The 24088-nt window shown below is 45.5% G+C and overlaps 1 protein-coding gene across 1 annotated transcript; it reads left to right on the forward strand.

Moving 5' to 3' along the window:
- Positions 10111-23908, forward strand: LOC8074979 (CBL-interacting protein kinase 8). The gene is made up of 15 exons (XM_002455707.2): positions 10111-10581; positions 10914-10976; positions 11081-11152; positions 11613-11720; positions 11801-11875; positions 11953-12006; positions 12585-12710; positions 13194-13283; positions 14138-14260; positions 21821-21934; positions 22570-22686; positions 22902-22958; positions 23056-23130; positions 23362-23450; positions 23543-23908. Exons 1-15 carry the CDS (start codon positions 10393-10395, stop codon positions 23553-23555), a joined length of 1365 nt encoding a protein of 454 aa, XP_002455752.2. The 5' UTR covers positions 10111-10392; the 3' UTR covers positions 23556-23908.

Raw genomic sequence — 24088 nt, forward strand, 5'->3', positions numbered from 1 at the left:
CACTTAAATAAGGCATTAGCAACTTGGTGTCATTAATTACCAAAACCAAACTTGGTCTTTCAATCTTCCCCTTTTTGGTAATTGATGACAACCATCACAAAGATATGAAATGAAATCATAATGAACTTGAATTGCTTGTCCAAAGCATTTTTATCATGAGACAAGGTTGGACAAACATTTCAATTTCAGTTTTGGTAGTACTAGCTCCCCCTACATATGTGCTTCCATGAGTTTGGTTCAAGTTTGCACATATGCATGAATTAGAGTTTTGGGAGATTTATTACTACCAAAATGATGCTAAGGTATATAGAATGGACCTTTGAAGCGTGATACCAATCGGAGTTGCCAATATACTATCCTTAGCACCAATGTAGCTAGACATACATCAAAAACTCAACATACCTCATGAGATCACATTATATGTCTAGATACCACATGAAAATAAAACTCTATGCTAGAATTCAAAGCATCATTCAAGTTCTATTTCTAGCAAGCACCAATCAAACAAGAGTAGTGAAATTAAACTTGTAATGCAACACCTCATTATGTTAGTGCACAATCAAATGAAACAAATGGTTCATGAGCTTGCTCCCTCTATTTGTGTGCTCAAGTGTAAAAGATGTTTTCACAATCAAATGAAACAAATGGTTCATGAGCTTCCTCCCTCTATTTGTGTGCTCAAGTGTAAAAGATGTTTTCTCTCCCTATCTTTGTTTCTCTTCCCTCTTTTTGACTTTATCTTTGTTTCTATCCCCCTTTGTCATCAATGACCACAAAGGTTCATATTTTAGTGAGAATTAAGTCAATCAATGTGAGGGTCAAATTATGGTTCAATCTAGATCACTTGCCTAGAATATGTAATTCGGTTTGATCCAAGGACAAGCTTCTTCACACCTCATAAAGTATAAGGGTTATCTTGACCATGTTGAATTACACATCATAAGCTCATATTCTAGATTCAACACTAGGCTTGCAAGCTCACCAACATGTCATATGCTACCACTAGATCAATTAAACATAGAAGCAATAGTGGTACCATACATACATCAAAATCTTTTGATTTTTATGAATGAGCCTATTTGTCATGCAAACATGTCTATATGTTCTAATCATGTCCTTAGCAAAGTATGAATGCTATGTCAACCAACTTTACCTTGCTTTGTTGGAGGAGAGGCATGTCATATTTAAAAGTGGGGGTACACTCATCTCAAGTTGGAGAAGTCAAGTATGTTCAATTCATTCCTCAACTTGCAAAATCTCTTCTCATCAAGTGGCTTTGTGAATTTGTCACCAAGTTGATCTTCGGTGCCAATGCTTTCAATGCTAATATCACCCTTTTGTTGATGGTCTCTTATGAAATGGTGCCTTATGTCAATGTGCTTGGTTCTTGAATGTTGAACCGGATTTTGTGTCATCTTGATAGCACTCTCATTGTCACATAGCAAAGGCACATTTTTGAATTTGATTCCAAAGTCATTCAAGGTAGCTTTCATCCAAAGCAATTGTGCACAACAACTACCGGCACTAATGTATTCGGCCTCGGCGGTTGATAGTGCAACACTATTTTGTTTCTTTGATGACCATGAAACTAGAGACCTTCCTAGCAATTGACAAGTGCCACTTGTGCTCATTCTATCAATCTTGCATCCACCATAATCGGAGTCCGAATATCCAATTAACTCAAAGTTAGACCCCTTGGGATACCATAATCCAATATCATGAGTGCCCTTGAGATACCTCAATATTCTTTTGGTTGCTTTCAAGTGACTTTCTCTAGGTGAAGCTTGGTATCTAGCATACTTGCACACACTAAACATTACATCCGGCCTTGATGCGGTGACATAGAGCAAACTTCCAATCATGGACCGATATAGCTTTTGGTCTACCATGTTGCCACTTGCATCGGTACTTAATTGATCATTTGTGCCCATAGGTGTGCTCATTGATTTGGCTTCTTGCAACCCAAACTTCTTGATCATGTCCTTGATGTACTTTCCTTGACACACAAAAGTGCCATCCTTCATTTGCTTGATTTGAAGACCAAGGAAATAACTAAGCTCTCCAATCATGGACATTTCAAACTCATTTGCCATCATTCTTCCAAATTCTTCACAAAAGTCTTGATTGGTTGATCCAAAGATGATATCATCAACATAGATTTGCAACACAAACAAGTCCTTGCCTAGCTTCTTGGTGAAGAGGGTAGTGTCAACCTTTCCCATCTTGAACCCTTTAGAAAGAAGAAAATCTCTCAATCTCTCATACCATGCTCTAGGTGCTTGCTTCAAACCATACAATGCCTTCTTGAGCTTGTACACATGGTTGGGTTTCTTGTCGTCTTCAAAACCGGGAGGTTGTTCAACATAAACCAACTCATTGATGTATCCATTGAGAAATGCACTCTTCACATCCATTTGATAGAGCTTGATGATGTGGGCACAAGCATAGGTTAATAATATTCTAATTGCCTCCAATCTTGCAACCGGTGCATATGTTTCTCCAAAGTCAAGACCTTCAACTTGAGTGTAGCCTTGTGCTACTAATCTTGCTTTGTTTATCACAACTACACCATCTTGATCTTGCTTGTTTCTAAAGACCCACTTGGTACCAATCACATTGTAGTTCTTTGGCCTCTCAACAAGCTCCCACACTTGATTTCTTGTGAAGTTGTTCAATTCTTCATGCATGGCATTTACCCAATCAGAATCTTTCAATGCATCTTCTATCTTCTTTGGTTCCTCAAATGAGACAAATGAATAGTGCTCACAAAAGGATGCTAGCCTTGATCTTGTTTGTACACCACTTTGAATTCCTCCAATGACTTGATCCAATGGATGATCCCTTGCTATGCTTGTAGGTTGTAGTATTGGGAGTTGATTGCTTACACTAGCTTGACTTTGATTTTGATCATCATCATGAGAGCCACTAGTACTTGCTTGATTTGTATCAATTTGCACTTCTTGATTGATCATGTGAATGTCATTATCATCATCAACTTGCATCGGCCTTATGTCACCAACATCCATGTTCTTTATTGCATTTGCCAATTGATCTCCTCTCACATCATCAAGATTTTGAGCTTCACTTTGAGATCCCTCGGTTTCATCAAACTCAACATCATGGACTTCTTCCAATGTGCCACTTGCCAAGTTCCAAACTCTATATGCCTTGCTTGCGATGGAATAACCAAGTAAGAAACCTTCATCACATTTCTTCTCAAATTTGCTCAATCTAGTGCCTTTCTTGAGAATGTAGCATTTGCAACCAAACACTCTAAAGTATGCAATGTTGGGCTTTCTTCCATTCAATAGCTCATAGGGTGTCTTTCCAAGCTTTCCATGGCAATAGAGACGGTTGCTACAATAGCAAGCCATGTTGATAGCTTCACTCCAAAATGAATGGCTAACATTGTATTCACTAAGCATTGATCTAGCCATATCAATCAAGGTTCTATTCTTCCTTTCAACTACACCATTGGATTGAGGAGTGTATGTTGGAGAGAATTGATGTCCAATACCAAGATCATCACACAATTCTTCAATTCTTGTGTTCTTGAATTCACTACCATTGTCACTTCTAATCTTCTTGATAGTGGTTTCAAACTCATTTTGCACTCTCTTGACAAAAGATTTGAATAGATCACAAACATCACTCTTGTCATAGAGGAAGAACACCCAAGTGTATCTAGTGTAGTCATCTACTATCACAAATCCATACTTGTTGCCACCAATGCTAGTGTATGTTGTTGGCCCAAATAAATCCATGTGCAATAGCTCAAATGCTTTTGATGTGCTCATTTCACTTTTCTTAGGATGTGCATTTCCAACTTGCTTTCCGGCTTGACAAGCACTACATGGTTTATCCTTCTCAAAGGTGACATCCTTCAAGCCTCTAACTAAGTCATGCCTCAATAGTTTGTTCAATTGTTTCATTCCAACATGACCAAGCCTTCTATGCCACAACCAACCCAAACTTGATTTGCTAATTAGGCATGATGTCAATTGAGTGTCACTATCATTGAAATCAACCAAGTAGAAGCTACCATGCCTAAATCCTTTGAATATCAAGTTTGATCCATCAACACTAACAACCTCAACATCATCACTTCTAAAGATGCACTTGAAACCAAGGTCACAAAGTTGTGCAATTGACAAGAGATTGAAATCAAGGCTTTCAACTAGCAACACATTTGATATGCTCATGTCATTTGAGATAGTAATTTTACCAAGCCCCTTGACCTTGCCTTTCTTGTTGTTGCCGAAGGTTATTGAATCAAAGCCACCATTTTGACTAGTATCAATTGATTTGAACATACAAGACTCCCCGGTCATATGTTGAGTGCACCCACTATCAAGCACCCAATGCCTTCCTCCGGCTTTGTAATTGACCTACAAGACAAGATAAATTCTTTTTAGGTACCCAAACTTGATTGGGTCCTCCAAGGTTAGCAACTAAGCTCTTTGGTACCCAAATGGCTTTCTTCTTTGAGCCCATCCATGGTGCACCAATGAACTTAGCATGAACACCTTTTGTATCCTTGGTAAGCACATAGAAAGAATTTAGCTTAATTGAGGATACATGAGCTTTGAGTTTCTTGTTCATGCATTGTTGCTCTAGGTGACCAACTTGCTTGCAAGCTTTGCAATACCGGCCATTGTTCTTCACAAAACTAGTCTTGTGAGGAGCAAAGGCGACTTTGCCTTTCTTGGGGTTATAGCCCAATCCCTCTTTGTAGAGAGAAGCTCTTTGGCTACCCAAGCACATAAGCAAGCGGTCCTCACCACCATAAGCCTTGGCTAAGGTGTGATTGAGCTCCTTTACCTCCTTCTTGAGAATTTTATTCTCAGCTTTTAGTGTGGTGTCACATGTGAAACCATCACTACTAGATGAGGATGATGTAGATGTGCTACATGAAGAGTTAGTAGAACCAACAACAATAGGCTTACTTAAGATATCACATGTTAGGCCTATGTTGCAAGTTTTAGCTTTCACCATTTTAGTAGGCTCATTTTCACACTTGTTAACTAGAGAGGAATGAGCTTCTTCAAGTTTAGTGTGAGCCTTTTGAAGCTTCTTATGGTCTTCCTTTAGACTCTCATAAGATGCCCTAAGTTCATCAAGTTCTTGCTCAAGGGTTTTCTTATCTTTAAGCAAGGCCTTACACTCCTTTCTAGTTTCTTTATAGTGATAAGTGCAATCTTCTAGCATAGTGATTAGTTCATCTTTAGTTGGTTCATCATCATCACTATCACTATCACTAGCATGGTCACTCTCATCATCGGATGATACCTTAGTGGCCTTAGCCATGAAGCATGATGGAGTGTCGAAGATGGAGCTCTTTCCTTGAATTGCAATGCTAGCATGCGCCTTGTTCTTGGTGCTCTCATCATCACTTGAGGAGTCATCACTATCCCAAGTTGCAACATGGGCATCACCCTTCTTCTTGTTTGAGCCTTCCTTCTTTTCTTGCTTCTTCTTTTGCTTCTTTCTTTCCTTCTTGATAGCATCTTCATCATCACTATCATAAGGACACTTGGCGATGAGATGATCCTTGCTATGGCATCTAAAGCACCTCATGGAATGGTCATTCTTCTTGGAGGAGCTCTTCTTCCTTCTTGCCCGATAGCCTTTCTTCTTCATAAACTTGCCAAATCTCTTGACAAGAAGAGCCATCTCCTCATCTTCATCACTATCACAAGAGCTTGCTTCTTCTTCACTTGATGATTCTTGCTTAGCTTTGCCCTTGGATGCGGAGGCCTTGAATGCCACACTTTTTTGTTCTCATCATCTTTCTTCTCACCATCCTCCTTCTTCTTGATCAACTCATCCTTTTCATCATCTTCTCTATAGGCATCATCGGTCATCACCTCTTGAAAGACTTGTTGGGGAGTTGATTCACTAAGAGTTGTCTTGACTAGCACGGTGATCAATGTGTCAAATCTCTTGGGCAAGCTTCTCAAGAACTTCATAGAGAATTGACTATCTTTTACTTCTTCCCCAAGTGCCTTGAGCTCATTCACAATGACTTGCAACCGGTGAAACATCTCCGGCACACTTTCATCTTCTTGCATCTTGAAGCTTGAGATTTTTTCTTAGAGAATGTAAGCTTTGGCGGTCTTGGTTCCCTTGGTGCCTTCAAATGTTTCTTCTAGTTTTGCCCATGCATCATGAGCAATCTCAATGTTCTTGATTTGCTCAAAGGTCTTGTCATCAAGAGCTTCATGAAGAGCACTTATTGCAATGTCATTGCATTGAAGCTTCTTTTCTTCAACCGGTGTAGGTGTATTCTCATTTGCAACCTCAAACTTTGTTTTGGTCACCTTCCAAACTTCTCTATTGATTGACTTGAGATGGGCGGTCATCTTGACCTTCCAATAAGCATAATTGGTGCCATCAAAGTAAGGTGCCTTCTTGGTGTTGTTGATATGCAAACTAAGAGCCATTTCTTCACCGTAGGTTGTTAAGCCTCAAATAAACGGTGCCTCGGCTCTGATACCACTTGAAAGGTCCAAATGGCTAGAGGGGGGGTGAATAGCCTATTTAAAATTTCTACAAACTTCAACTAGACAAGTTGATTAGTAAAACAAAAGGCGAAGCTATTCTAGCACTAGCACTACTAAGCTATGCAAGCCACCTACACAAGTCTGGCAAGAAAGCTAAACATTAGTTACAACAAGAAAGCACAACTAGAAGCTTGCTACACTCCTAAACAAGATAGCTAAGCTAAACAAGCTACACAACTAGCAAGGTATGCACAAAGGTAAAGGAGAGGGGAGTGATTGTTATACCAACGTTGTAGAGTAGAAATATATCCAATCAATCACGTACACAATCACAAGAGAGACCTCGACAAGAGATGACACAAGATTTTTTACTGAGGTTCACTTGCTTCCCGGCAAGCTACTCCTCGTTGTGGCGATACACCCACTTGATGGATCACGAGCTAATTGGCAATTCAAAGCCAAACCCTCCGCGGGTGCCGCACATCCACTCACAAGATGGGGATCCTCCAAGCCATGAGCAATCCACTAGAGTAGCCAATTGCGATCTCCCGCGGGGAAGGCTCAAGAACTCCTCACAAATCACTTGGTGAGGCTCGAAACAATCTCCAATCACGAGCTCAACACCACCGCTGCTCCAAGCCGTCTAGGGCGTCGGGAAACACCCAAGAGTAACAAGAAATCCGCAGCAAACTCAAGAATCAAGTGCCACTAAATGCAACTCTTAAAGCGATGCACTTGAATCTCACTCAATCTCACTAGGATTAGCAATCAAGCAAGGAGATGAGTGGAGGGAGTGTTCTCTAGCTCAATGTATGTCTCAAGTAATCAGATGTGCAAGAGTTTGCCTTCCAAAGCCGGCCACCAACTATTTATAAGCCCCCCTCAAAAACTAGCCGTTGGCTGTTTTCACTAGGCTAAAAACGGGGGCACCGGACGCTACTAAGTGATCACCGGACGCTCGACCCCCAGCGTTCGGTGCTCAGGGGTAGGCCACGTGTTCTTCTTCAATCTCGCGTGTCAGATTCTAACGGCTACCTGCAACACACCGGACACTCTGCAAGTCCACACCGGACGTGTCCGGTGCACACCGGACTCATGCGCAGAGAGTTCCGCAAATCGCAGGGTCACCGGACGCTAAGCACCGGTAGTGTCCGGTGCTCACCGGACCCATGCGCAGAGAGGGTCGCAAAACGCCCTCATACCGGACGCTAACCACCGGACGCTCTCAGAGTGCGTCCGGTGCTCCACCCTAGCAGGGTCAAGCACACCGGACTCTGGGCCAGCGTCCGGTGCCTCCGCACTCAGCGTCCGGTGAGTGTTTCTCACTGAGAAAAACAATCCCGCGACTTCTCCAAATTTCCCACCGGCGTAATAGAAAATATACACTTATTTTTTCTCAAAAGCGCCGAGAGGAACCCACACCCCTCTCAACCCTAGGAACTCCACCTCCTTTGTAAATGTGCTAACACTAACAAGTGTCCACCACCAAAGTGCATGTGTGTTAGCTTTTCACAAACATTTTAACCAAAGGAGTTAGGTTAGCACTTTACTAGATCCTAATGCATATGCTCAAGATGTAGACCTAGTAGCACTTGATTCGAGAGATGACCGCGATTTCCCCTCTTGATAGTCGGCTATCTATCCTAAACCCGGTCAATCTCTTCTCTACTCATCTTAGACCGGCAAAAGTAAAAACCTATGTTTATATCTTTGCCTTGATAACTTTGCTCCTCGTCTATCATCATGATCTCCACATCAAGCTTCATCTCTTTGTAGTCATGTGGCCACCTCTCCATGCCACCATGCACCTTCATCACATGTGTTGCTATGTCTAACTCAAATCACTTAAATAAGGCATTAGCAACTTGGTGTAATTAATTACCAAAACCAAACTTGGGCTTTCACAGCGTCCGGTGCCTCTGAGCCAGCGTCCGGTGAGTGTTCCTCAGCGAGAAACACTCCCGCGACTTCTCCAAAGTTCCCACAGACGCAATAGAAAAAAATGCACTTCATTTTCTCGAAAAGCGCCGAGGGAGAGAGGAACCCATCCTCTCTCAACCTTTCAAACTCCACCTCCTTCTCAAAGTGTGCCAACACCACAAAGTGTGTACCAACAAGTGCACGTGTGTTAGCAATTTCACAATCATTTTCTTTGAAGGAGTTACGTTAGCTCACTAGGTTCTAAATGCATGTGCATGAACAATGACACCTAGTGGCACTTGATAACCGCTTAGCCAAAGAATTCTCCTCTTTATAGTACGGCTATCTATCCTAAATGTGATCACACACTCTATAGTACTTTTTTCTCTTTTTCTTTTCCAAGTTGAGCACTTGATCATCTTGTGGTCATCACCATCATCACCATGATCATCACTCGCTCCATCACTTGGCATGTACCAACCTTATTAAGTCTACACACACTTAGTATAGAGGTTAGTACTAGGGTTTCATCAATTATCCAAAACCAAACTAGGGCTTTCAGCCACCTCTAATAATAATGTTCAAGCCAGTAGTAAGATGCAATGCCATGTAGAGTCATAGTCCTACTTCTATCTCTAGTCATAACTTGATGGTTTTGGATAGTCTTTTGGATAACAAAATTGTCCTGTACCTTCGGTTGTCAAAACTCCCCGTATAAACCATGACTAAAAGGGGCATCGATGAATGGACGTGTCTCCATTTGGATACACAAATACAAATGCTGGCAGCTTCATTCCAAATGGATTGGAAAAGGTTGGACACTTAGGGCTTCCCCAACGCATATACATGGCGTGCTGCCCCAAGCACCAAGCTGGCATTGTATGTCCACGTCTTCACCGATGGTAGTCTCATAGTCTGCCAGAGCAGCCTCCAGTAGAAGATGTGATCGCTCTATACAAAAAGTGCAGACAACAATTGAAAAACATGTTGTGGCGATAGAGCAAGCTTCATCCCTCTGACACACACGTTTTGGACATGAATAAAGTGAGGTACGTTCTAAGTCTACCTATCAGAGCCTGCGTTGTTGATTTTGGGAGCTCAACCTAAGGCTTGCTTTTCTATCCTGAGGCATATAGAACCTACAGCCTGCATTGAAGAAGCCCTTACCCCCACGAGAAATGAAATCACGTTAAGGCTTCGTTCAGTTTGTGAAAATTTTTGGTTTTGGCTACTGTAACACTTTCGTTTGTATGTGACAATTATTATCCAATTATGGAGTAATTAGTCTTAAAAGATTCGTTTCTCAAATTACAGATAAACTATGTAATTAGTTTTTATTTTCGACTATATTTAATGCTTCATGTATGCATATAAAGATTTGATTTGATGGAAATCTTGAAAATTTTTAGGAAAGCCTTACGAAAATGAGAGTAGCACCTTTTGACGAAACGCAACCGGCCTTGACGTGCTCAAGAATTCGCGATGGTATTGCTAGGCCAGCCTTTTTCTTTTTCAACAACACAATGAATGTGGCAAGTGGCATGGCGTCGTCTCATTCGATTCCATTTTTCTACCGCGCGCAAAAGCTTACGGCAACCAGAAATTAATTAATTAATTAATTAATTAATTAAAAAAAGTCAATTCCTTCCCTCCCCGCGTCAAAAAGAAGCGGGCCGTACCAAGCTACCTAACCTCCCTGTCCTGCGGTCGTCCACTTCTCTTCCGATCCGAAGCCAACTCTTGTCAACTCCCAGTAGAAAGCTTCAGCTGCTGCCTGCCCACAGAAATCCCCCCCAATTCACCTTCAAAAAAAGGAGCAAGGCTTGCTGTTCCCGAAATCTCCTTCCCATCAACGGTGGTGTCGGCCACCTGAGCAGCTCCCCACTGCTCCTCCCAAGCCGCGGCTCCACTCCGCACAGGGCTCGCGACTCTTTTCGCCACCGAAAGGAGGGAGGGCGGCGCGGCGGAGATGGTGGGGGGTGGTGGCGGTGGCGGCGGCGGGGCGCTGCGGCGGGTGGGCAAGTACGAGGTGGGACGCACCATCGGGGAAGGCACCTTCGCCAAGGTCAAGTTCGCGCAGAACACCGAGACCGGGGAGAGCGTCGCCATGAAGGTGCTCGACCGCTCCTCCATCCTCAAGCACAAGATGGCCGAACAGGTGACCCCAGCTGGCCCTCCAAATAAATAATGTTGTTGGGATGGCTCGCGGAAGCATTTCTTTTCTCACTGATTCCGCGCTCAGTAGGTTGTTCATGTCGTGGATTTTAATCCTTGCTATAGCCGTTTCTGTGGACGAATTTCTCCTCGCTCCTTTCAAAGGGTGTCATCGATGCTTCGCAAACTGTTGTACCATGCCTGCTTCTTTCGCATCTTTTTTTTTTTCTAAACATTAATAGCTGTACTGCTTTGTGATGTACAGCTGCACAAGCTAGCTGGAATGGTAGATGTCCTAGGGTGACTTACCTTTGTACACACAATTCTTATTTGCAGATTAAGAGAGAGATATCCATAATGAAGCTTGTCAGGCATCCCAATGTCGTTAGGCTACACGAGGCACGCTTATCTATCTCTTCCTTATAACCATTCTTTAACATTTTTCTTATCAGTTGCCCTTTTGTTTTTTAAAGTATCCGTGTCATCCATTCTGTTATGTGCAGGTTTTGGCAAGCCGGAAGAAGATATTTATCATTCTGGAGTTCATCACTGGTGGCGAGCTATTCGATAAAATTGTAAGACTGCTATGGTTAACTATTAACTGTCCTTATCACTCTTGACTTTTTGGTATGATCTGGTAAAATAAATATTAGTTCCATGCATTTGTTGTTTAGATTATATGCCTGTCACATTCCATCTTGGATGTTCAATTGCCACCTTTGCTTTTACTGTAAGAGCGCAAATTCATTGGACATGGAAGAGACACACGTTTCTCTCAGAGCCATTGTATTTTAATTTATATTTGCAAAAAATGAACATGTCACTATATGTTCCTTTTGTCCATCAATTGTGGATCGTATTTGTGGTTTTGATTCTAGTTCCATTGAACGTGTTATTCCTACATATATGTACTAATCCAAAGACTTGAATTTGAAGACGTACTTGCTCTATTGGAATTTATCTTACTTAGGTTCATTTCAAACAATATGTTTACATGAAAAGGAAACTGATAACACTGAAACATACGATTTTCAGATTCGTCATGGGAGACTCAATGAAGCAGATGCACGCAGATACTTTCAGCAGCTTATTGATGGTGTTGATTTTTGTCACAAGAAAGGAGTCTACCATCGAGACTTAAAGGTGAACATGGGATGGAAAAAATGATTGAGTATGCATTTCATGATTTTTGGGATTGCTAATCTCGTTTTGCATGCATGCAGCCCGAAAATCTCCTCCTTGATTCCCAGGGCAATCTTAAAATTTCAGACTTTGGACTGAGTGCATGGCCTGCTCAGGTGTGTATCTTTGTGAAGCTTCATTATACCTTATTCTTTTTGTTCTCTTCTTATGATGCTTAACGGGTCAACTGCAGGGATCTTCTCTTCTACGTACGACCTGTGGGACCCCGAACTATGTTGCCCCAGAGGTAAACCTGAATCATACACTCAGTTCTTTTAGGAATTACTAAACCTGCCATTGAAACAAAGTGGTGATTTAGGATATAATTTCTCTGTCTTAAGACTGTCTTAAGACGTTACTACTTATAGTGCTTGTATGTGGGTACCCAATGGTAATAGGGTGAATAACCTTTATTCTCTCTTTGTTATGTCAGTTTGAAAAAAAGTTAATTATGCCACTTGAATAAGCACTTAGCATGCACGCAGGCTGACAAAATGTCATTCTGCTTTGTGATGTATCATGATTATTTAATGTGGATCGTATCACCTGTGGGTAGGGGGTTTCAGTGACGACTCACTGAAATAACGAAAGTCATGCCCGTATCTAACTGTCCAAATAAAAGAGATTACAATTTTTCTGTTCTGTTAATGCTTGTGTAGAGAACTTGTAGATTTTCTAACTTATACTCAATACAAACATCTCTTTACTGCAAACGACTCTTTCAAATATGGATAACCAATAACTATCTATTCTTTTCATGATAAAGTCAGCTTTTTTTACATGACACATATTGTGCTTACTGTGCCCACATGTTCACTGGACCAGGTTCTCAGTCATAAGGGATATAATGGCGCGCTTGCTGATACATGGTCATGTGGAGTTATTCTATATGTATTGTTAGCAGGTTATCTTCCATTTGATGAAGTGGACTTGACTACCCTTTATGGAAAGGTTTGGCTCTTAACTACAAGCCAGTAACTCTTTTTGAGATTAGGTACTAAAAAGGAAGTATATACATTCTTTGTTAATGTCTTAAGGCTACAGATCCAACGTTGGTTTGACACTCACTACTTATGAAATAGAGAAGAGGGAGGTAGTAGCACAACTACAACTTGGCATACATGAACTCCTTACTTTGCTTTGTAACTGTGTCTTGTTTCAATTTAAAGCAAATAAGCATTGGCCCTCTAGAAGAGATGTTTGTATAAGAGTGCTTCTTATTGCCTTTTGCGGCTGAGCTCTATTTGTTGCTTTCACCCTTTGTATTTTTTTCGAAAGAACAACAGCAGGGGAAGCCCCCATTGTTAGGTTCACCCTTTGTATTTGATTCCATATATATTTACTGGTGGTTTTAACAAGAAATTTATCTTAGATAATTGATTGTTCTTGTGGAATGGAATTTCTATATCTTGCTGCCTTCTTTTCTTAATGCAGATTGAGAGTGCAGAATATTCATTCCCAGCCTGGTTTTCAGGTGGTGCAAAATCACTGATTCGTAGAATTCTTGACCCAAATCCAGAGAAGGTAAGTTAAGCTTGAGATGAAGAAACCTGCTATGAGCTGTACCTTATCATAACATAGGGCATATTGTTATGCTGTTAACTTTCCAAAGCACAGTGCTCTGATACATTCCTGCAGATACTAAGGGCTTCTTTGTTAAGGTTATAATTGTGACATGTTAGCACAATGCCATAAGGCCTGCTCAACAAGTACAAGCATAACTTTGATATGTCACATCTTGCCTGTTTATTCAAGCTGGAAAGTTATAGGAGTTTTCATCATTAACGATATGAATTTATGTACTTTATAATAGGCTAATATCTCAAACAGGAATCTAACCTAATTCTTGTATTTTTAGTAATCTTCTTGATCTGATCGGCATATACCATTTAATGGGTGGAATTACATGCTTGTTACTTGCTAGTTTCTTATCTTTGTAAATGGAGTTGGATGAACTGTGTATTGTGATTATAAGTATGTACGTGGAATGTATACCCTATTATTACCAGAAATGGGACTTATATGGGCACTACAGCATAGATTACTCAGTGAGTTACATTGCTTCAGAAGGCTTTGTACCAGGCATGATAAGTAGGTGTACCAGTTCCATTTGGAAGCAAATGACCTAGTTCATCAGGTCATCTTGACTTTGTTAATTTTTATTGCTTGATTTGATTCCACTATGTTATTGTTCTTTTTCCTGGATTCATTTACAATAACTGATAGGGGAGGGGAGGCACTTAAAAAGATAAATATAAGTTAAATGGAGATGAATGATCTTCCATATAACATACAATTATACAAGGACATGAAATGTTTTATCTTTGCTACAATATCTGGTGTTTTGTTGATCATATATGTTTTCTGACATGGAACAGCGAATCAGGATAGAAGAGATCAGAAACGATGAATGGTTTCAGAAGAATTATGAACCTATCAAAGAAATAGAAAATGAGGAAGTCAATCTCGATGATGTCAATGCAGCTTTTGATGATCCTGAGGTATAGACCTTCTCCTCGAATTCATTTGGCAGGGAAATGTTGCATTTAGACATAGTATGCAATGCACTTAAATCTTCATCACTTGGTTCCAGTAAAACCCTGGCAAAATGTTCCATAAGAAGAAGCTGTGTGATTGTGGATACTCAAAAAGTATTTGTCCTTGACTCCTTGTGCACCAGTGCTTTCTTGAGTTTTGTGTACTTATGTACTTATTCATAGAGAATTGTTAGACAACACTGTAATCAATTAGACATTTTTTTTTGTTGTATTCATTCACAATTATTGAGTTAAAAGACCAAAATATAGTATAAAAAAAAGACCAAAATACATTAGCGACATGCTGGCCTGGTCATCTTACCTGTCACAACACATTGTTAAAGGAGATGTTATATAACCTTGAAAGGGAAACAACTTAGTTTGAGACAATTTGTTCTTAGTTTTAGCAATCCTACCCATCCAGAGAACTGTAGCAGTTTGTATGATGTTATGCTTGGGGTTAGAAAAAAAGAATACCTGGCATTTTATGGAAATTTGTTTTAGTTGAAATCCTGGAGAATTGTTTATTCAACGTCCAGCTACTGTTAATCTGATATTATCTAAATAGTCTTTCTTTTCTTTCTGTATCTCATTACCAAATATGTACGATAGTTCTACCATCTGTAATGTCAGCTCCCTCCCTTATTCTGGGGACAGTCATAATTTTGAGTTCATGAGCTAAGTAATTCGAGAAAGTAATGCATAAATGGCAACTTCTTATGTTTACCAAGGGGTAATTCTAGTTTAGAATAGCATCTCAAAACAAGGCTCAGTAAGGCCTCAACTCCCTTGTCATCCTTGGTGTTTGGACCTTGTGGATTCATCATAATAATTCTGTGTTTGATTGTGTTTCTCCAAACTTGGCTAGAGCCTTACTGCTCGCTAGGGAGTTATTTTTTGGGGTTTTGCCAGGGCTAGAGGTATCTCCTACCTCCTCGCCTTTGTGCCGGTGTAGTGTGTTTGCTTTGGTTGGGTACTTGGGTCGTTTCATCCTTTGTCATAGGTGAGTCGGATGTTAGTAGCAAGGTTTTTGTGGTGTTGGGGTCATGGTTTTGAGTCGTCGCCTAGTCATCACCTAGTCGTCGCGTAGGCGTTGAGGCGTACCCCAGGTGCCATAGGGTTTTAGTTACGCCATATCGCCTTAGGCGGAAGGCGCCCTAGGTGTCCAGGCGTATCCCCAGCGCCACAGGACGCCGCAATGCCTCAAAAACCATGGTTGGGGTGTGCGTTTGTGAGGGCTCTTCCCCTTTTTTCTTCTTAATATAATGATACACAGCTCTTGCGTTCGATTAAAAAATATTTCCATACATATGTACACAATTAATAGCTCTCTATCACTCATAGCAGCCAAATGGAACACCCAGCCACTTCAAGAAACAAAAAGATCCTGTGTAGGAAAAAAAAACTCCTACTCTATCTGAGCATGTATTGTGTTTGCCATCACCTTGCACATTGTTAATTATATAAATTCCTTTCCGGACATTGTATTTTTGCCCAATCCCTTGTTTGCTATTGTCGCGACACAGGTGGGCAAAATGTGTCATTGGGACATTGATAGCTGTTAGAATTAGGGTTTCTCATTTCTTGGGCTAAACCTAACCAGGGTGCCATATAATTAGGGATACATGGGCCTGCATTACTCATACTCCAACATCCCCCCGCAGTCTGAACTACCGGCGCAGCGGAGTTGCATACTGGACTTGAAAAGAATCTCACACACGAGCCCCCCACAGACACCACTAGCCACTGGTGATGTTGAGGCTGGAGCGGAACTCGGCGAAGGTCGAGGACGGGAGGCCCTTGGTGAAGATGTCAGCGAACTGGGAGGTGGTCGGGACATGGAGGACCCGAACATCGCCGACAGCGACCTGGTCCCGGTCGAAGTGTAGATCGATCTCCACATGCTTGGTCCTCTGGTGCTGCACAGGGTTGGTGGAGAGGTACACCGCACTGACGTTGTCGCAGTAGACCAGCGTGCTCCGGGAGAGAGGGCTGTGGAGCTCGGCGAGGAGCTGCCGAAGCCAGGAAGCCTCAGCCACGCCGTTGGCGACAGCGCGGTACTCCGCCTCGGCATTGGAGCGGGAGACGACCGGTTGGCGCTTGGACGACCAAGACACCAGGTTGCCGCCTAGGAAGATGGCGTAGCCGGAGGTGGAGCGGCGGGTGTCCGGACACCCGGCCCAGTCGGCGTCAGTGTAGACGACGAGCTCGGTGGAGGACGACCGTCGGTGGAGGAGGAGACCGAAGTCGACGGTGCCGCGGAGGTAGCGTAGGATCCGCTTGAGAGCGGTGAGGTGTGGCTCCCGGGGATCATGCATATGAAGACAGATCTGCTGAACTGCATAGGTGATATCCGGCCGGGCGAAGGTGAGGTACTGAAGTGCCCCGGCAAAACTCCGATATGCAGTGGGATCTGTCACTGGTGTACCCTCAGCCTCCGAGATCTTGCCCTGTGTGTCAACTGGAGTGGAGCAAGGCTTGCAGTCAGTCATCCCAGCTCTCTCTAGGATGTCAAGAGTGTACTGCCGCTGGTGAAGGAGTAATCCAGCAGGGTGAGGCTCAACAGTGACCCCGAGGAAGTGATGTAGTGCACCCAGATCCTTCATAGCAAACTCTTGCTGAAGAGAGGCGATGATCCGCCGAAGGAGTGACTCAGTGGAGGCTGTGAGGACAATGTCATCAACATATAGCAGCAGATATGCAGTCTCAGCCCCATAGCGGTAGATAAACAAAGAGGTATCTGACTTGGCCTCCACAAACCCCAGAGTCAGCAGAAAAGCAGCAAACCAATGGTTCCACGCCCGGGGGGCCTGCTTGAGGCCGTAGAGAGACTTCTTGAGCCGACACACCATGTCGGGACAAGAAGAGTCAACAAACCCCGCCGGCTGACTGCAGTAGACTGTCTCAGTAAGAACGCCATGTAGGAAGGCATTCTTGACGTCCAGCTGATGCACGGGCCACCCGCGCGTGAGAGCCAGCGAGAGCACCGTGCGGACGGTGGCCGGCTTCACCACCGGGCTGAAGGTCTCGTCGTAGTCGACACCGGGCCGCTGAGTGAAGCCCCGGAGAACCCAGCGAGCCTTGTACCGCTCAAGGGTGCCGTCAGCCCGGTGCTTGTGGGTCCAGATCCACTTGTCGGTGACGATGTTGGAGCCCGGGGGACGAGGGACGAGATCCCAAGTCTGGTTGGCGAGGAGGGCCGCATACTCCTCTTCCATCGCTCGGCGCCAGTGAGGGTCCAGCAAGGCCTCGCGGACGGAAGAGGGTACCGGTGAGACCGGCGAGTCCCCGGGCATCGCCGCAAGAGCCCGGGGCTGCAGGGTCCCAGCCGCGTGTCGCGTCACAATCGGGTGAACATGACGCGGGTGTCGGTGAAGGAGCGGAGGGTGGTACACCGGCGTCGCGGCCCGAGAAGCTAGGTGCCTCAGCGGCGGGGTCGGTGTCGCCGGCGGGGAAGACGTCGCCGGTGGCGCAGGTGACCCTGGCGAGGAGGGGGCCACCGGCGCCGCCGGAGGCAGCGGCGCCAGCCGGGCACGTCGCTGGTAGACGCGCACCGGCTGGGCGAAACGTGCCGGTGGGGCCGGAGTCGGAGACGCCGACCTGGGACCCATGTCGGGAGCACGTCGCTGGTAGACACGCACCGGCTGGGCGAAGCGTGCCGGTGGGGCCGGTGTCGAAGGTGCCGACCCGGGACCCGCGTCAGGCGCAAGGGCCGGGCCGGAAGGTGACCCCTCGGGACCCGGGCAGGGTAGAGGCCCCGAGGTGTCACGGGCGACAGGCGACGTAGCAGTACCTGCAGAAAATATCGGGAAAGGTGGCTCGACCACCGGTTAAGTAGGAAACACAGTGGAGAGGTCAAGCTCCGAGGTGGAAGCAGGAGTGGTAGTGGTGGAAAAGGAGAAGATCGACTCGTCGAACACCACATGGCGAGATATGAGGACTCGACGAGAGGTAAGGTCGTAGCATTGGTACCCCTTGTGATCCGGGGAGTACCCAAGGAAGACATAGAGAGTCGAACGGGGTGCCAGTTTGTGAGGAGCGGTGGCGGTGGTGTTGGGGTAACACGCACACCCAAAGACTCGAAGGTGATCATAGCGAGGAGGGGTACCAAAGAGACCGTGGTGTGGTGTGGGAGCTGGACAAGCAGCGGAAGGAAGGCGGTTAAGGAGGTAAGTGGAGGTGTGTAAGCTCTCGGCCCAGAAGCGAGCAGGAAGAGAGGCCTGGAGCAGGAGAGTGCGCACGGTGTCGTTGGTGGTGCGAATCATGCGCTCAGCCTTGCCGTTTTGAGAGGAGGTATACGGGCAAGACATGCGCAACTGGACACCGTGAGAGAGAAAGAAGGCGCGGGAGGTGGAGTTGTCGAACTCCCGACCATTGTCACACTGGACAGCCTTGATAGTGAGGCCGAACTGTGTGGACACCCAAGCGAAAAAGTGGACAAGCGCGGGAAAAGCATCAGACTTTGCACGTAAAGGAAAAGTCCAGGAATAATGAGAATAATCATCCACCACCACAAGATAGTACTTGTATCCAGAAATACTGATGACAGGAGAGGTCCATAAGTCACAATGTACAAGGTCAAAAATGTGGGCCGCATGAGAAGAAGAACTAGAAAAAGGAAGACGAACATGACGGCCCAGTTGGCACGTATGACACAAATGCTCATCGTGAGCCCGAGTACATCGAATATCGGAACTACGACTAAGCTGCATCAAAGCATCACGTCCAGGATGGCCGAGACGCCGGTACCAAGTAGTGGAGGTAGTGTTGGCGAAGGCAGCTGACAAAACTGGCGAAGGAGGCGAGGCAGATGCCGGAAAGCGAAGAGTGTAAAGGGGCCCGTGCTGTCACATCAGAGCAGAGGACGCCGGGAAGCCAAATCCTTCACAGTAAGACCAGAAGAGTCAAACTCCACAGAACAAGAATTGTCAGCTGTAAAACGACGAATAGAAAGAAGATTGTGAACCATAGAAGGAACAACAAGAACATCAGGAAGACGAAAGGAACCATGGGGGCCGGCGGCACCCACAGAGGTGACAGGAAGACAAGACCCATTAGCGACCATAATGGACGAAGGGAGAGATGGAGAAGGAGGGTGAACAGAAGAAAGTATACCGGGGTTAGGAGTGGTGTGGTAAGTAGCCCCAGAGTCGGCGACCCACTCCGGCCCGACTGGAGGTGTCAGGGCCATGGTGCTGAAGGAGTGCGCCAAGGCCGCTTGGTCCCAGCCTACAGACCCAGGCAAGGTCGCCGGTGGAGGAGCCCACGAGGACGCGGGGAACGGGGCCGCCCACGGGGTCACTGAGGGGAACCCCGGGGGAGCACCCGCGAGCATGGCCGCCGGCGGGTGAGGCTCGCCACCGGAGGCCTGGAACGACCACATGGAGATGCGCCCTGACCATGGGTTGTTGTAGGATGGCCAGGGTGCACCCCGTGGAGGTGGCGGTGTCGTGGGGCCCCATGACCTGCTCCACGTCCCCCACCACGACGACGGCGGCCGCCACGGCCCCCCCCCACCCCCGCTCGGCCCGGGGAGAAGAGGACCCAGAAGTGACGACTGTGGTGGTGTGGCGGGACGGGGCGGAGGAGTGGCTGCAAGAGCAGTCGAGGAGGACGAGGACCCCGGAGCGGAGGTGGACCCAGGCTGTAGGCCCGGAGTAAGCTCCTCCATGACTAGATCGTCACGGACCTGCAGGAAGGTGGGGAAGGGCCGCTGCCGGGTGATCCACGTCCGGAGGTAGGAGTAACGATCACTGAGCCCGCGGAGAACGTTGAGGACCAAGATGCGGTCCTCCACGGGCCAGCCGAGGTCACCGAGAGAGCACCAAGATGCGGTCCTCCACGGGCCAGCCGAGGTCACCGAGAGAGTCTGCCATACCCTTCATCTGGCGGCAGTACTCACTGACGGAGAGGTCGCCCTGGACGAAGGTGCGGAAGCTCGCGTCGAGTTGCAGAGCTCGGGCTTCGGCGTTGCCCAGGAACTGGCCCTCGAGTGCCAGCCAGGCCCCGCGCGCACTCGGGGTGTTGCGGACGAGGTCGTGGAGGTCCAGGGAGATCGTCCCCAGAATCCAGGAGAGGACGACGCTGTCAAGGCGTAGCCACGAGGGGGTCGGGACCACCCCCGCGGTGTCGAGGAGGACGTGGTCGTCGAGGGCGTAGCGGCGGAGAGTGAGGAGGACCAAGTCCCTCCAGCGAGCGTAGGAGGGCGACTCGGGCTCGAGGACGACCGGGACGAGGAGGCGTATGTTCTGGACGCCCCCTGCCTGGTAGTGGAGCTGCACCACATGGGGGTCGGCCGGATCGTGCCAGACGACCGGAGCCGATCCCGAGGACGTGGTCTCGACGTCAGGCGAGGCTGGAAGGCCGAGGAACTGTTCGGCGTCGGCGATCTGGCGGGCCAATGCGTCGGCCGCGTCACGCTCGCGCTCCCAAGCGAGAGCGGCCTCACGCACGCGGGCCCGGCCCTCCGCAGCCGCAGCACGAGCAGTGGCGAGAGCGGCGATGAGGGTGGAGTCCGGATGATGCATCATGGGCGGCGGAGGCGGTGCAGGGAAGGGGGCTCCGCCCGCAGCTGCACGCGGGCCGGCAGCAAGCCCCCTGGACAGGGCGCCCCTGGCTGTGAGCAGCACCCTGGGCAGAGTGTCCGTGTCCAGGGGCATGCCAAGGCCTGCAGCAATGGCGGCAGCAGCTCCCCGAGCGTAGGCCGCTGCGGTGGCTTCGTCGTTCGCGCCCAGGTTGAGTGTAGGTGCGTACGCGACGTCCGCCGTGGGATCTCCGCGCGTCCTGTCCGCGTCGCCCGCAGGTGCTCGGTCCCCGCGCGCTCCGCCGCGTCCGCGCGCGCCGCTGCGTCCGCAGCGCGCGCCGGCGCCGCGCCCGCGACGGCCGCCAGGAGGAGAGGGCGGGCCGCGACAGGAGCTCGGGGCTGGCCACCCGCGGCGGCGGCGGCGGCTTGGGCCTAGGATGGGTAGGGAAGCGCCGGGAACTGTTGGAAATAGGGAGGAGGAGGGGGAGGAGGATCCCGGCCTGCCATGGCGGCGGCGGCTTGCCTGCCTGGAGGCGGCTGGGAGGAGGAGACTAGGCTGATACCATGTTAGAATTAGGGTTTCTCATTTCTTGGGCTAACCCTAACCAGGGTGCCATATAATTAGGGATACATGGGCCTCATGGGCCTAGCCACATGGGCCTGCATTACACATACTCCAACAATAGCAAGGGATTGCAAAACTTTTGTAGTGGCAAATATTTGATTGTAATGTTCCCTGTCTGGTTTGCCACTATCTTCCTGACCTCATTAGGTACCTATCGGAACATCCGATGTCATTTTTTTCCCTTTGTTTTGTATTATTATTACTAATTGAAATAGAAGGGTGGGTGAGGGTGATAACTGATATTGCTGATGAATTGTGTTCCATTCTTCTACTTTCTAAACCTATAAGCTCTGTTTTGTGGTTAAATCTGGTGTACTTTGTGCGTATTAATATATATTTATTATTTTTTTTCCCAATTTGTCTTATGTGATTGCAGGACGATACTGAGGATGCTTTTGAAGATGAAGCAGGTCCTCTGACACTTAATGCATTTGACCTAATCATTCTTTCGCAAGGATTGAATCTTGCAGCGCTCTTTGATCGCAGACAGGTAGGATGCTAGCAGTTCCATGCTGATTAATGTTTTGACAGAAATAGTTTTAGTAATAAAATAGTTGTAACATAAAGTCTCAGATATGTTTTCTTCTCTTACCATATGCATTTGTGCTCTGTAAACATGGAAATCTGGTAGCTTCTTGTTAGTAAAGTGAAAAGTGAGGACCTAACATAAGTCAAGTTATATCTTCTGCACTCTTGTATTATAGCGATAGCACCAATTATAATTTATTTCAAATTAATGTTTAATTGTTGGTGAAAAAGTTGAACAATGATAGCTCATTACCAATAGCAAGAAATATGTCTTTGCTAGTTCAGTGCCTCATCATGCTACCTCCCCAAATCTTTAAAAAGATATTGATTGTCAAATATTCAAAAATTTGATTGCATGTGTGTCCAAAAGAATAACTATATCTGCCTGGGCGAGCAAATGCTATTAAGATAGTCTTGCACCTGAGGCACCACCACTCTGACAGCATTTGTGTAACTCAGCGTTCAAGAACTGGGTACTCACTTTTATGAGCATTTTAAGCTGGTGATTCTATATATACCATGGTTATTGCTGCAGACATTTTATAATATAATTTTGTGTTTTTTTCTTGTCAGACTTAATAATTGCTTGCCCTACAGGACTATGACAAGCTTCAAAATAGATTCTTATCACGCAATCCAGCAAAGGTCATCTTGTCAAGCATGGAGGTTGTTGCACAATCAATGGGGTTTAAGACACACATTCGCAATTATAAGGTAAGGTTTGCTTTCCCTTGACAAGCAAATCTTCTGGCATTGGTCTTGTATCTTTTTTTTGAACTTTTGCATATATTGCAGGATGTTAGAAAATTTTATGAGGAGAATTTTCTTTTGAGACTATCATGTTACAAGTTATTTTTGGCAGCTAGTCAGTTGGCGCTACTGTGGAATTTTGTTTCCTTTTTCACTAATTGCTTTGCTATAATATTCAGATGAGGGTGGAAGGTCTGAGTGCCGATAAGACTAGTTATCTCTCAGTTATGGTTGAAGTGAGTCTTGCCCTCTCTTTGTGCTCAAGCATATTTCTTGTTTGAACTCTATGTTTGCATATCTTACGCCCATTTTTGTCATTTTCTACGGTTTTAGGTTTTTGAAGTTGCTCCATCAATCTTCATGGTAGAACTACAAAGAGCAGCAGGGGATACTTCAGAGTATAACACGGTCAGTGCATTTCTTTTGCTTTTCTCTCTTTTCATATGATTGCAACTGATTATACTACCTAAGGAACCAATTTACATTGGACAGTAATGCCTGTAATTGTAATTGTGTGATGCTGATGTTCGCTGCACAGATTAACTTGTAATAAAATTGTAAAAGTACAAGTTGACCTGTTTAATTACTTTTGATCTGGGGACATTCTCAGCTAACTCTGCAACTTCTCTCATATCACAGTTCGTGAATAACTACTGCAGCAAATTAGATGATATCATCTGGAAATTTCCAACTGAAAAGGGAAAATCAAGGATGCCCCGGTTATCAAAGTGCGAATTTGTCCTCAACATTCATCATTTGTATTTTCCTCATACCTGTATCATTCATTTCTAATATATCGTGATTTCTCCAATTGTTTCAGGTCTCATTCATAATCTAGTGTGTGTTATCAATTACTATGGGCTTGATGAGTGGATATTTATGCGGATAGTATAGCAATTGGATTCTAATATTGTAGGTGTAGCTCTTCGATTTGTATATGTTTGTATATCGAGAGTTCCCATGTACAAAGAGGCCCTTTTAATTGAGGTTTCCGTCCCTCGATTTGTGCAAAGTTTTCATCGATGTTTTAGATTATATATCTGTATATTTTGTCGAGAACATCAGTTTCTTAGACACTGCACCGATGTATCATGTGTTTGTGCAGCTGTATCAAATGTTGTTTCCTAGTTATTCTTGTGCATAGAACGCAATGTTGATCCTAAAGTAGCATGTACCTGTTGCTCAATCCTGCTGTGTTTCAACACGTTGCAATCGTAGTGTAGCATCGCTGTTCATGTGACTTAAATCAGTATTCATAGTCGGTTCTCTGGCATACCATAATTCAGAGACAGGTCAATCAAACTCATTCAAAAGCATAGCCAAAAATGATCCTTCAATTGAAACATTGCAATTTACATCACCACGG

This window comes from Sorghum bicolor, chromosome 3 (assembly GCF_000003195.3).
Source record: "Sorghum bicolor cultivar BTx623 chromosome 3, Sorghum_bicolor_NCBIv3, whole genome shotgun sequence".
NCBI classification, from domain to species: domain Eukaryota; kingdom Viridiplantae; phylum Streptophyta; class Magnoliopsida; order Poales; family Poaceae; genus Sorghum; species Sorghum bicolor.

What these genes read in the sequence shown, in the direction of transcription:
- LOC8074979 (XM_002455707.2), top strand. Translation starts at nt 10,393, where the DNA reads ATGGTGGGGGGTGGTGGCGGTGGCGGCGGCGGGGCGCTGCGGCGGGTG. An exon ending in TGAGTGCATGGCCTGCTCAG is followed by an intron (nt 11,876 to 11,952) that starts GTGTGTATCTTT and finishes GGTCAACTGCAG; the next exon opens with GGATCTTCTCTTCTACGTAC. An exon ending in TTGACCCAAATCCAGAGAAG is followed by an intron (nt 13,284 to 14,137) that starts GTAAGTTAAGCT and finishes GACATGGAACAG; the next exon opens with CGAATCAGGATAGAAGAGAT.